Source organism: Leptonotus elevatus, chromosome 14 (assembly GCF_054856555.1).
Source record: "Leptonotus elevatus isolate MCC_2025b chromosome 14, RoL_Lele_1.0, whole genome shotgun sequence".
Lineage (NCBI taxonomy): Eukaryota > Metazoa > Chordata > Actinopteri > Syngnathiformes > Syngnathidae > Leptonotus > Leptonotus elevatus.
In genome coordinates this window covers 19,898,416-19,912,401 of record NC_141252.1, presented here as the reverse complement: position 1 = coordinate 19,912,401, position 13,986 = coordinate 19,898,416, and the positions used below count along the sequence as shown (strand labels likewise).

General features: G+C 36.4%; 2 protein-coding genes across 10 annotated transcripts in view; both read left to right on the top strand.

Annotated features, from left to right (window-relative positions):
* apoba (apolipoprotein Ba) overlaps positions 1-9,215 on the top strand; it is a 32,303-nt gene extending 23,088 nt beyond the window's left edge. For all 7 annotated transcript variants that reach the window (XM_086095503.1, XM_086095502.1, XM_086095508.1 and 4 more), the window contains one exon: positions 2,418-9,215. In XM_086095503.1, coding sequence (XP_085951629.1) covers positions 2,418-7,636 — 5,219 coding nt within the window. In that variant the 3' untranslated portion in view covers positions 7,637-9,215. The remainder of the gene's footprint in view (positions 1-2,417) is intronic.
* Positions 9,216-11,543: 2,328 nt separating this feature from the next.
* The window catches only part of ldah (lipid droplet associated hydrolase), a 13,325-nt gene continuing 10,882 nt past the window's right edge, over positions 11,544-13,986 (top strand). The window contains exons 1-4 of one of the 3 annotated variants that reach the window (XM_086095513.1): positions 11,544-11,622; positions 11,881-12,076; positions 12,158-12,301; positions 12,548-12,682. In XM_086095513.1, coding sequence (XP_085951639.1) covers positions 12,163-12,301; positions 12,548-12,682 — 274 coding nt within the window. In that variant the 5' untranslated portion in view covers positions 11,544-11,622; positions 11,881-12,076; positions 12,158-12,162. Of the gene's footprint in view, positions 12,302-12,547; positions 12,683-13,986 lie in introns of all 3 variants that reach the window. The other 2 variants (XM_086095515.1, XM_086095514.1) reach the window with 2 other exon arrangements.

The following is a 13,986-nucleotide window of genomic DNA, read 5'->3' as shown; positions in this document are numbered from 1 at the left end:
CCGAAAACCGAAATGCAGAAAAAAAAATTATGGCAATTTTTACAAATCATTGCATTTATTATATTTAATTAAACTTATATATTATATTAATATTTATTTAGCTCTGGCATTTTAACAAAGCACAATATAAATTTAAATGTGCCCACACCGCAGACATGTTGGCCAAAGGTACATTAAACACCAAATGAGGGTTGAGCATTTCCTGGCGGTGCGATTGCACTTTATAGTCAATGTAGTTCGCACAGGCGGGCACGGATGCATGCGGCGGGACAAGGTACACTTAAAATCGGCACATTCACATATTCACGTTTAAAAATAAATAAATATATTAGTTTGCACCAGCTAATCGGCTTCGGGAACAGACTGCAAAGTCACATACAGTCCTGTACAGGTTTGTCGCCACCCTGAGATAGCGGTAAGTGTTTCCGTGTTTAAAACTGTTGATAGCAATAGTGCTAGCATTAGCTAAAGTTTTTAGCACGGCCGGGGATGCCGGTGAAAAAGTGCAAGCGTTCGAGGGGGTCTTATAAAAAAAAAAAAGGGGAAGGCGCTGCAGGAGAAAGAGTGGCTCACCTGTACTGCAGTACACGGCAGTTCTGTCTTTTTTCGATCCGCTTAAATGTTGTACACCAAGTGACGCCCCTCTCCTCCGGTGTGCATAGTGACCCCGGGAGCTGCTGCGACCGACCGGTGCAGACTCACACGGTAAAAAGCCAGCGAGAAGAAAAGGCGGACACTCACCCCAGCGTTCGCTGTTTAATTCAAACAGACACTTGCTTGCAGCGTTTTTTTTTGTTTTGTTTTTGCTCCACCAAAACATCTTATTTCGGCCATATTCTTTCGGCTTTAATTTTATTTCAGAAGAAAATTTTCGGTGGTCGAATATTCGGTGCATCACTAGAATATTTCTAAATTCTAAATATATTGTTTGCACAGATAATCGAATTTTATACCATGATAAAGTGCAGTTGCTTGTAAAGAATTTAGTAATATTTTAGGCCATGATACTGTAGTTCAAAAACACAATTAACCTCAAATTCATTTGTTCCTCATAATACTTCAAATCAAGCAACTAAAAATTAAGTAATTATTTTAAAAGTATTTTTGAATACATTGTTCATATAGATTGTTGACTGGAAAGACGCTGAAGTTGCGAACAATACTTATGTATCAGCCATACACGGATCATGTCATCTAGATCACATTTACAACGCTCATTATTAGTTTTTGATTTCCACCTTCATTTGTCATCATTATTGTTTACATCTTACTTTGACGTATATTTGTTGTATGAAAAGTAATACTATGACTTGACAACTCATCTTACACTTGTACCAGAGGTGGGCGGATCAATCCAAATATCAATATTATCGTTACCAAGTTGATATTGATATCAGATCGATACTGGCACTATAATATCGATCTAGTAGTTTAGTTTCAGTTTGACGCGCTATTGCACTGCTGCGGTTTGGTCAAACAGATAACAGGTATGTCACCTCACACTCTACTTCTGTCTGTCTGAGCAGAGCAGGCAGGGCACACTTGGTCCCGCTCTCCCTCCTCCCCTCTGTTTTAATCATGTGCTGTCACGTGACTTAGCATCTCATCTTTGTAGTAGATTGCCTAAACACATACAGTTTTGCACTTGAAAAATTATTAATTTTTTATGTAGTTTTATTTTTTATATTTGATGCATGATAATCTTTAACATCTTGTTTATTTAGGTTGGGGGGGGGGGGGGGGAAATCCACAAAAAGTGCAATGAAGGCAGAATTTGTAGTTATTGTTTTGTATTTGTAGTTTCTGAGCAGTATATGTTAAATAATTTGTTTAAATTTGTTTTCCTATGATCACTTTGTTTAAGAAAGTAAAAACAAATACTTTGTTATGGTTGTTTCTGTTTTTGGGAAAAAACATTTATAAAGTATTTTATATATTTAATATTATTTATCAACGAACTTTGTCCTAAATTTGTTTTATGCTTGAAAAGGAAACAACACAAAAACACTTAAAGGTTGAAAATTGATTGTGATTAAGCAATTTGATGATACAGCTAACTTTTATATATATATACAGTGCTGTCAAAGTTAAAGCATTAATTAAAAATGATCGCATTAATCATGAATTAACGCAGATTATTTGCACTATTAATTTTAACCATAGATTATCCTTTAGCGTGACAGTGGACGGCTACGTTTTAAGGTAGCACAGCTTGTGTTTGAGCAATAAACATAATGATCCATTGCACAACTAATATGTACCATATTTTAAAAGTATCGATATCGGTATCGGCGATACTGGTCCTGTATTTACTTGGTATCAGATTGATACCAAAATTTACAGTATCGCACACCACTAACTTGTACTACAGGCTATTATTCTGATATTGTCAGTGATGTAATTTGTGTTTGTTTAAGGAACTGGGATGATGTCAGGAAGAGGTGATGATCATCTTGAGTATCGGATGAATAATTCCTTCAGCCACAGTCTCATTCAGACAAGAGTGAGTATCTCAGAAACCTTGGATGTGACCCACAAACTACATGCAAAGGCCAATTACAAGATTGAAGCATCTAGTCCACTGGGCCTCCACGCCTCTTTCCACTATGATGCCCAGTCAACTTCCACTATAGACTCAGATGAAGTCACAGGAGACGGCACCTGGGATGGAACCCTTCAAATTGGTTCGTTCTATACCAATAGCTCATATAGCAACAGCTACAAGCTACACCCACAAGAAAGAAAAGGAAGAGGAGAGTCGATCTTCCGCTTTAACTCACCATTTCTACAAATTCACAACACAATCCACGGAGTCTATGCTAACTTTGAATTGAACATTGTCTCCAAAACAAATGCCCAGAAAGACATCTTTAACCATGTGGCAGAACTCGACTATAAGGGTTTACAACTAACCATAAAGTCTACTGATGTTGCTAAAACCGGGAGAACAGTCCTCAGAAAGAAAGTTGAGTTTGGTGTGTCTAACCATAAGGCAATCTACAAAGCTGAATTAGAGGTAGATGATGATACCAATCGGGCATATCAACTTATAACGTGCTTACTGAACGCAAGAAGGCTTGACGTACACTCAGAAGGCTCTCTCACCTTTGACATAGGTCAAGGATTGCACAACGCGTCCATAGTGTTTGACAACAATGGTTTGACCACAAGTGGAACTAATAGCATTCAATACATCCTTTTAACATTTGAAAACATCTTCAGTGGCTCCTTAGATAGCAACGGAGGATCGGTTTCCTCTATGACTAAAGCAATGGCCGAGGAAGGCTATGGTGAGCTGAAAATTGAGGGCAAAATGACTGCAAAGGAAGGCTCTTTCTATGGCATCTTCCATGGTAATGTGTTCAATGCACACACAAGAAATAATGTAAATGTTGTACTGAACAGGAGAGCTTTCACCTTTATCAGTACCAACATGGCAACAATGGGGCAGGTGAAAACAGAACATAGCCACACACTGACCCTCACGCTTTGGACCCTAGCTCTTCGCTCTTCTGGCAATGTCCTATGTGAAGACATTTACTATAAGCAAGATACCAAAGTTGATATGATGCCATTTGTTATGACATTTGATGCGACAAATGAACTGAAATGTTTTGATCTCAGTTTGAACAAAAAAACCTACATCAAATTTAAGCCATTTAAAGTGGAACTGAGTGGATACACAAATGGAGCTTACGGAGAAGCGCACATCATTAAACACACCTATGAGATAAATTATGAGGCCATGGCAGGTACAATTAAATCGAACACTTCTGGAAACCTATCGGATGTCCATTTGAGTCAAACCTGTGAACTGGAGTTTGCTGGTCTTTCCTCCACATCTTTTTGTGAGTCACACATAAATTCTAAGCGCTTGCATTTTGACAGCATTATACACACCCAAGCACTGCCCTTCAGCTTCTCAATTGGTGGCCTCTTTAACAGTGATGGCGAAATCCATCTATATGGAAAGCATACTGGGCAACTGTACAGTAAGCTGCTGGTTAAAGCTGAGCCTTTAGTTTTTGCATGCTCACTTGACAGCACAGTGTCAACCATGCATGCACTTTCAAATTGGGAGATGTCCACTCAATTAGATAACAAACTTGATGCTTTCCTAATGCCAAGTGATCAAGCTGTAACATGGAAAATGAATTCTAAAATACATAATCATTCTTTTGACCAGAATATCAGTGCCTCTAACGACCCACAGAAAGCTGGATTTGAGTTTTCGCAAGTGATTCTCACAGACGCTTTCCACAGATTAAACAAAAATATTGGATCAATAGTAGAAATGCAAGAATTCAATATAACTGGTGTCCTCAAGTATGACAAAAGTAGCAACTGTCGTATCATTCCGATTCTATTTCCTGTTCCTGCCGCTTTTGATCAACTGAAGAATACATGTATATATGCTTTGGAGACACTTACACAGTACACCAACAGCCTGAATATTAATCAAATGATATCTGACTTCAGAGTTAAGGTAGATCAGTTACCATCACAAGTCAGTGACTTCATGAAAGAAATGGATTTGGAAGATAAAGTCAATCAAATTAAAGAAAAACTGGATTTCTTTATGAATGGGTTTGATGTAACAATGGATGATCTGGAGGTTATAATGAACAGCTTGATAAAGGGTTTGGAAAATAAAGTGTTAGAGATTGCTGCCAAAATCCAAAACTTAATTCTGTTAATCAATGACTATTTCAAGACAAGGCACGTCACTGACAAATTAACACATTTGCTTACTGTAACTGAAAATAAACTGCATGCATTCAATGAGAAGTATATCAAGGGATTGCTACTTAAAGCCCTGCATGCCATAGTTAACATGATTGACATTGCTTGGATGCATGAAGTAGATTCAAAGTATGAAATACTAAAGAAAATCCAAAGAATCCTGGCAGACATAAATGATCAAATTGAGAGTTTTGATGTGAGGCTATTATTTCAACAAATTATGAAGTTTTTCCTTTCAACCGATATGGGCATTGAGAAACTTTTATATGACATTCCTTACACAGACATTGCAAATGTGATGGAATCTGTAAACGATGTTGTAGTCAGCTGGATTGACGAATATGAAATACCCAAAAAACTCAATGCAATCTATTCCTACATCAAGAATCACATTTCAAAATATGACCTTAGTGATAAATTTAAAGAAATAATTGATCAAACTGCAATTTTCATTGAGAAAATAAAAATTGAGGAGACCGTGCATTCCATAGCCATTGCTCTGAATGCTTTCAAATTTGAATTTGTTCATGATCAAATTCTACAGATGTTCTATAATGTGAAAACCCATCTTAAGCTAATTGATATAAAGAAAATAATTCAAGAACTTGGTGATGTTTCAGCACTTGAGTCACTGAAGCACTTTGATTATAATTCATGTGTTAATAAGGCCAACAAGATAATTGCAGAATTAACAAATTACATAAATGAGAGGATACAAACATATGAGGTTGTGTCAAAAGTTGAAGCTGTTCGGGAATTTACCCGCAAGTTTCAAAGTACAATTTTCAGTTATGTTGAAAAACTACAGAACACTAAAGTGGCTGAGTCTCTGAAGAAGCTGAAACATGTGATTGACAATACATTTTACGTCGACATCAAAATGAAATTTCAAGATGTCATTGAAGACATCAGGCAGAGAGTTCTGAACATGGATATCAGAGACGAAGTGTACTTTTACCTTCAAAGAGCAAGTGAATCCTACAATAATAGTATTGCCTTCATTTCACTGAAGATCAAACGACTGATAGAGGAGATCAGCAAATTAATGAATGACAGTCAGATCCTCTGTCAAATAAAGCAAACCATCGATGGTGGTTTGAATGAATTAAATAAAGTAAAGATTCAGGTCCACAGTTTCACGGTGCTTTTTACGAACCTTGTCATTCCTGCATTTACAATCAGCATGAGTAAATTGCAAGAAATCACCATTCCGGAAGCAGAAATCTCAGTCCCAGAGTTTAACATTATGAGCTCAATTACAGTTCCTGCCTTTACAATATCATTTGATGAGCTCAAAGCTAAAATCCTTGCAATGATAGATTATATCAAACAATTTGAAATACCTGCCATTGACCTTGACAGAATTTTTGGTGACCTAAAAGTTCTTTACATATTTGCCCTACCAGATGTCACTTTTCCAGAAATAACACTTTCAGAAATCAAAGTTCCAAACGTGACCATCCCCATATTACATATTAAGCACATTGAAGTCACGTCACTCCCAATGCTAGGAATCAAACTATCTGATATTCCTAATGAGAATTGTGTCCAAGTTTTGGGACAATTCCAAGGTGAATTTAAAGTGAACTCCCCTGTGTACACTCTGGCTACTACAGGAAAGATTGAAAATTCAACATCCATTCCAGAAAACCCCAAGTTTACAGCCACTATTAATTCTAATGCCAAATCAACTGTCCAGATTTTGGAATATACATTTGATGCTATGGCTCAGTTAGAGGCACCTGGATTGAATGACTTGAAATTTACAGAAATGTTGAAAGCTTCACATTTGGCTTTTTCCATTGATCATAATGCATCCTTGGTACTCATGGGTTCTTTGGCCGAAGTCTCTGCACAGACTGCATCAAAGGCCACTACTTCAATGTACACAGCAGACTTGGTCAGCAGAATGACACTCTCACTGAGGAGTGGAATATCTTTAAATACTAGCACATCTTACAATCACAACTTCAATATGCCATTAATGGTAATTTCAAGTCAGACATCAGTAAAACATGACATGGCATCAACAGTGGCCAGAGGAATTACTTGGAGTGGTAAAACAACTGCTCATGGAAAGTGGTCCAGTGAAAACTACTCTGATGAAGGCACACATGAAAGCACTTTAGAATTTAATATCAATTTCAACACCACCAAGTTAATTTTTGTTGGAGACACAGATTGTACCACATTAAAAGCAAAGCAAATACTGACACTGGATTCAGTTATCTTTAGCCATATTGTTGTGGATGCCCGTTGTGAAATGGAAGCTCCATTTGTGAAGAGTGTTATTGGTGCCCATGGAAAGGCCAATGTCAGGGACTTGAAAGCTGCATTGATAACCTATCATCATTCACAACTCCGTGGATACGTGACTGGTTCCATTTACAACACCATGGAATTCATGTCCCATCCATTTGAGACTGTGTATGATGTTAAGAACAACGCAACTTTAAATACCGTCTTCCCCTTGAAACTTTCTGGTAAGGTGGATCTCCAACATGACTATGGTGCAAAATTAAACTCTGAGAAGCAACAGATATACTGGCTTGGTTCGGCCAGATTTAACCAATACAAGTACAACTACAACATCAGAGCAGAGCATTATGACATGAATGTTACCTTCAACTTACAGGCTTATGGAGAAGCCAATGTGGAGTTTTTGACTGTTCCTTTCTCAATACCATTGATGAATATACCTATACTGGGAATCACAACTCCTAAAGTTGAACAAATTTCTCTATGGGATAATGCAGGATTAAAAACCTTGTTTACCACTCCTCAACAGTCATTTAATGCACACTTGAAGCTTACTTACAACAAGAGCTTAAACATATATAGGTTTGAATTGCACTTAAAGCCAATCTGCAGTGCATTCAGTGACGCAGGCTAAATTCAAATAGAGACAAATTAGGTGAACGGTTGTTCGACGACATATTAGAGACACACACACATGCATGCACGCATGCACACATATATATCTATATATATATACAATTTCAGGGTGGGGGCAATATTCCAGGAAAAAAACGGGCAAATTTGCTACTTTATAAAGTCTCAGGTTTGCGTATTTGCGACTTTATAAAGTGGCAAATTTACGACTTTATAAAGTGCCTCATTTCCAAGAAAAAAACTCAGGAAATTATGAGAAATACTCGTAGCGTATTACTCGGATGTGTTTCCCAATACTTTTCAATCGGGTTTTCAAATAAGGAGATAGTTGCTTTAGCAGTGATTAACCATATGGCGTTAAGCATTCGCACTTTGAATCGTTGGGTACTGCCAGCGACAAAGACGCCTCGCTTTGGCAAGGTCCACACCCTGAGAATCAAGCAGTTAATTTATTAAAATATATATTTACTTGTAAATTTAGGTTTCCAAAATTATTATTTACACATTCATACATTTTGGTATTTTTGTGTACAAGTAGCTAAGTTGATGTGTCAAATCTGCTGCTCTCTGTCATTCACTTGCATTTACCTTAAGTATGCTAGCATCTGATTGGTTAGTGTTAGACAGCTGATAGAGGATCAGGAAGTGTTGTCGCTCTAGCTGCCGTGTATGACGAGTAAAGTTTAAATTAAGAATGAATCCGTATCAATCTTGCCTTTTTATTTTATAATCAGTGTCCCATTAACCACCAATGAATCCTCACATTAGACTTTAGCTACGCTAAGTGTATGTATTTTTCTCGGAATATTACCCCACCTTTGGAAAAAAAAATACGTGGCCCTAACACGCTGTCGTATGGTTGCACCCCTAAAGGAGTCATTACATTATTGCTCGATTTGTAGCATCCCAAAAGTCGGTGATAAATATTTTCAGCAGTGGGAGGTAACGAAGTACAAATACTTCATTACTGAATTAAATACTTTTTTCAGGTCAGAGATGTTGACTGTGGTTGAGATCTTAACAACAAACTCAGCTGTTGTCTGATCAATCTTCTGCTCTCCTCCGGTTTCACAAACAAGGTGGATCTCAAGGTGGATGTCAGTGAAATGCAACATTCCCTAACTTCTTACATCCTTGATGCTCTAGCTAAGCAAGAGGCCAAATTTAACAGACCCAAAAGCTGTTCTTATACCATCATATTAAGGAGCAGCTCAGTTGTCTTAAATGTGCATTAAGAAGTCAAGCCTGGTCATCAAGGAGCCTACATTGAGGAGCTATAATTATCAAAATGAACCTCTAAAGTATTTTTGCTCCTCGGTATTAACGTAAAAATAGTCGTGTACCAGCTGGATCGTAACTGGAACAGGACTAAAAATGTGTAGCCAATCTTTTGTTTTTGTTATTGTTAGATTATTTTAGTTGAAATTTACAAAAGCTGCGGACTCTCTGCTTTATTTTAGGCAGTATTTAGTGCTGAAATTAATTAATTATACTGGTTTGAATGTACTACTTAATGAAATGTAATTTTGTCCACTGCATTTGTCCACATCAACCCAATAAAAAAAAAGTTTTGATGGTTCCACATTGTTTTGCATTCAATCACAAATCACAACACATACTCAGTGGTGGCCTGCCAATAGAGGATGCTGACCTCTCACCCAGCTGTGTCAGTTTGAAAGGCACAAAATTAAATAACAAAATGACTATGAAATTTATAATAAAATACTTCAAAATATATGTAAATTGCATCTCTTTTTAGATGAGTAGGACAGATAATATACAGTAATTGAGTAAAATTGATATTTTTATCCATGGCGTCTCAAACTATGCCATATTATTCCATTTTGAGTGCAAAGAACACTGCCGAGACATACGCAGAGTTACTATTAAAGCCATAATTTCTTGTCTGGTCGATCTAAATTGTCAACCAATCGAAATGTTGAAAATAAGATGAAGAAAAAGTGCTGTCGAAGTTGAAGCGTTAACTCATTGATTAATCACAAAAGAATATTGCATTAATCATGTATTAACGCAGATTAATCACACTATTTGTCACGATTGGGTAGTGTTTGTTGGACCCCAAAAGAAAAGAGCAGACCCAGCCAGGGCGAAAGTCACTCAATTTTAATGAATCAACAAAAAGCGCAAAGCAAGTGGACAAAAGGTTGCTCAACAAAAGGCGACGACGACAAAAAGGTGTACGTCGTGGGCAAAAATAAGAAAAGACAAAATCATGCCGGAGGGCAGATAAAACAGAGAGGAGTGTAGCATACAAAGTAGATTAAAGTTAAACGCTACTAGTCTAATTACTAGTGGTGTCCACAACACCAAGAAAGATTGCTGCTAGAAAGGTAGCCGTATCAAAACATCAGGTATGGTGAGTAGCGTCACGGAGCAATAACCCGACACTCCTCTCTGTTGCTGCCAGGCTTTTATTTTGGCCTGATGACCTAATGGGCAGCAGGTGTGTCGGCAGGATCCGCCTTCCAGCTGTTTCCCCAGCAACTGCAAGGGAGAAATCAGAAACAGGAAACAGCAGAAAACCAAAAAATACCACTATTAATTTTGACTGCAGATGATCCTTTAGCTTGACAGCAGATGGTTACCTTTAAGGTTGTGTTTGAGCCATGCGCGAAACAAGCTGTCGGCTTTTCAGCTCTCCGCGAGGAAAATAAGACAAATTTAAGACAGGAATTTAAGACCAAAGCAGTAGAAATAAGGTATTGTATAATAGAGGACACGAGATTTTGTTAAAGGGCTTGGGCATGCACAGCATTATTAGGTTATTATGACCGCTCGCCACTGGTTTGAGCAATAAACATAACTACTTGCATTTAATAAATGTTTGTGTATGACATTCAGATTATTTGTTCTAGACAAAATATTGGGGTCATTTTTATTTTATTTTAAATTATACAAGTAATTAACTGATTAGAAAAAGAGGAAGATGAGAGTGTGCAGTGGATCAAAAATGTGGAAGACATCCTCATAACATTTAATATAGAAATAATCAACACATAACAGTTGCTCTTCAAATGTGGCGGGCGAAAATTTTTGATAAAAAGCATAGTTATTACTCATGATTAATCCAAATTCTAAGATCTGACTAATCTGATTTAGAAATGTAATCGTTTGACAGCTCTAATTAAGACATATAAAGTCAGTCTCTAAATCAAATAGAACACTAGGAGTTTTATAGTAAAGTTGAATATTACATTGATTGTAAAACATTGTACATTTTAAAACCGTTAAGTAATTAAATTATACTAAGTTAGGATTATACAAATAGTACTAAAATATGCTAATAATATTTATAATATTAAAATACAGGAAATACAGTTAAAATATAGGTAATAACAAAATCATTGTGGTGAAAAGTGCTAACTTTATGCTAAAAACAGTAATTAGATAAATAAGTGAAGAAATGTGGACATATCTACGAATAATGGAATTTTGTTCAATAAGTGTGTAATGAAATATTTTGTTTAAAATACATTCTTAATTTGGAAATACTTTACAAAATTGAGTTGTTCACTTGACAATTATGAAACGTAAAATATAAGAGAGAAGCTAATTGAAGAGAAAAGTAAAACATATTTTGTTTATTACACTTATACTTATGATAACAATTTATTTTGTGTTATTTTGTTATACCTGTCTGTCTTTATTGCATGACAGATGTTTACTCTATGTAAAGTGCTTAGTATAATAAAATTGAGTTGAGTTAAAATTGAAGATACATTTATTTTCTCTTAACGAACGAAAACGAACGCATGGCAAGCCAAGCATTTACAAAATATTTTTTTGTGTCGTGTCTCTGCCTATTTGTTTGTCTCCCACTGGCTGTTATTTTTGTATTAGATGTCTTTGATGTCTAAATAAAGTTTTTTTAAAGTCATCAGTCGGAAGTAAGAACCACCAATCACGGTCCAGGACAATATGAATCCGGAAGTCAGATCACATCGTAAACAAAAGACGATTGTACCGGTAAGAGTATGGAATCATCTTCTGGATAAATGTTTTAATTTATATCACATACAATCTCTTATCGAACTAGCTTGCACTAATATTGGAATCACAGAAACAACAGATCAACACAGTCCACGTGTGAATTTGGAATCAACAAATTATTCTAAAATCTTATCCGAACCGCTTATCCTCATGATGGTTGCACTGTCTGTTTTGTCGAATTTTAAACATCCTAATGCTCCAATTTTATCACCAGTGTTTTGTACTCTTTTACAGGCAAACTTCAAGTTCAGTTTGACGACTTAGGCTAATGAGAATTATTTAGAAGTGGATTAGCATTTAAGGTGTTCGTGCATTTTTCTTATCACCGTCTGACTTTAGACGTGGAGCTAACCTTTTGTACCCTGCTGCCAATCCGTACAAGTCATTTGAAGACACGGTGAAACATTTTATTTTAATTTTTTACAAATTGGTATGTATGTCATTGCTTACAATGTTTACTTGATTTCAAATATGTGCCTTTGACGATGAATCCCATTTCTCATTTTCTAAGATGTGATGGAAAACACAGTGACTTATAGTAGGAATGTAGCACAAACATATTTCATCTATTGCTATGGAGCCATCACAGAAGTTCTAAGATGTGGTCCTTCTCACTTGCACGCTGGACAAAAAGTGCTTGTTTTAGTTATTCCTGGTGAGTAGGTATCATCATCATTCTTTTTCCTTATGGCCGACTATCTTGTCTGGTTATAATGAAACATCAGTGCTTCTGTTACAATGAAAGGCCAAACTATAATTTTGCATTTGTTTGTGTGTATTAGTTAATCTGTTAGTCTTTACTAGTGATACAATAACTGTACTCTAATACAGGACCTTTCTCTTTGAAGCGCTTGATGATTTGCTTTTAAGTATGTATTTGTGTATTTTTTCTTTTATACAGGTAACCCTGGTGTAGTGGGGTTTTACAGAACCTTCATACAAACACTTTATGATCTGTTTGGCTGCCACCACCCAGTGTGGGCTGTAAGCCATGCTGGCCACTGTATGCCACCTGCATCCATGGAGATGGTGGAAGGTAAAATCTCAATATATTCAAGCGCTAAAACCCGTTAGCAGTTCATTCTAATATCAATTTGCCATGTCACGGATTTTTTATGAGGACAGTTAAACTGGCTGTGATATGTCCATCCATTTTCTCTATCACTTGTTCCCATAAAGGTTGCAGTTGGGCAAGGAGTTTATCCCATTTGACTAGCTGAGAGGTGGGGAACACCCTGAATTGGTCGCCAGCCAATTGCAGTGCACATATACAGGAGACAAACTACCACTGACAGTCGCATTTATGCTTTGCACTATCTGGATTTTATTGTGTTTATTTATTTATTGGGGGGGGGGGGGCAGTGACTTAAAAAACAGGCAATAGAAGAAAAATACAACTACCAGTAAATAATTTATTTGGAACCTTTTTTTATTTTTTACGAGTCGTAACTCCTGCATGACAGGATGAAGTGAAGTTTACAGTAGCGCTGTATTGATGCACATGGTACTTTTGCAAAACAGTACATATTTGAAGGCAATGAGAGCGTTTCAATGTGAGGTTTTCACATTAAGTGACAGTTGCATATGTGAATGTGAATAGAGTTATGCTGGAAAGTTTACATACCCTTGTATGTAAACTTGTGAGCACATCTATAAATGTACAAAAGCGTAACATCGCTTAATGAAACAAAAATGTGATGAATCATCACCAAAATTTACATTCACATCCCTACTCAACTTCAACCTCTGAAAATATCAAAACAATTGCCACAGGCACAGTATTTTGGATTTTATTGGCTTTTCTCACTAGACAGTGCGCTGAATCAAGCACAACTATCTTAATTTGTTTCGCAATGATAATACAAAAAAAAAATCATATTTAGCCATTAAAATGTTAACGGAGTTACGCATTTTGAAATATTAGTGGGGCCAAAAAAAGTATTTAGTCAGCCAACAATTGTGCAATGTGTAGGGAAACAATCCTGGACATCACATTGTAGGATTTTTAACGAATATATTTGTAAATTATGGTGGAAAAAAAGTATTTGGTCAATAACAAAATTTAAGCTTTGTAATAAAACATTTGTTGGCAATGACAGAAGTGAGACATTTACTGTAGGTTTTCAAACACTGTAACTGGTATTTTGGCCTATTTCCTCAATGCAGATCTCCTCGAGAGTAGTTGTGTTTAGGGTTTTTTATTGTCCACACAGTCATTGTTGATGAACACCATTTTTTGGGTGAAAAACAGTGACCAAACACAAACAATTACACAATGTAAATGATATACGTGACAAACAATACACTTAAATGTGCCACAAGAATGCTATTTACTCTAAC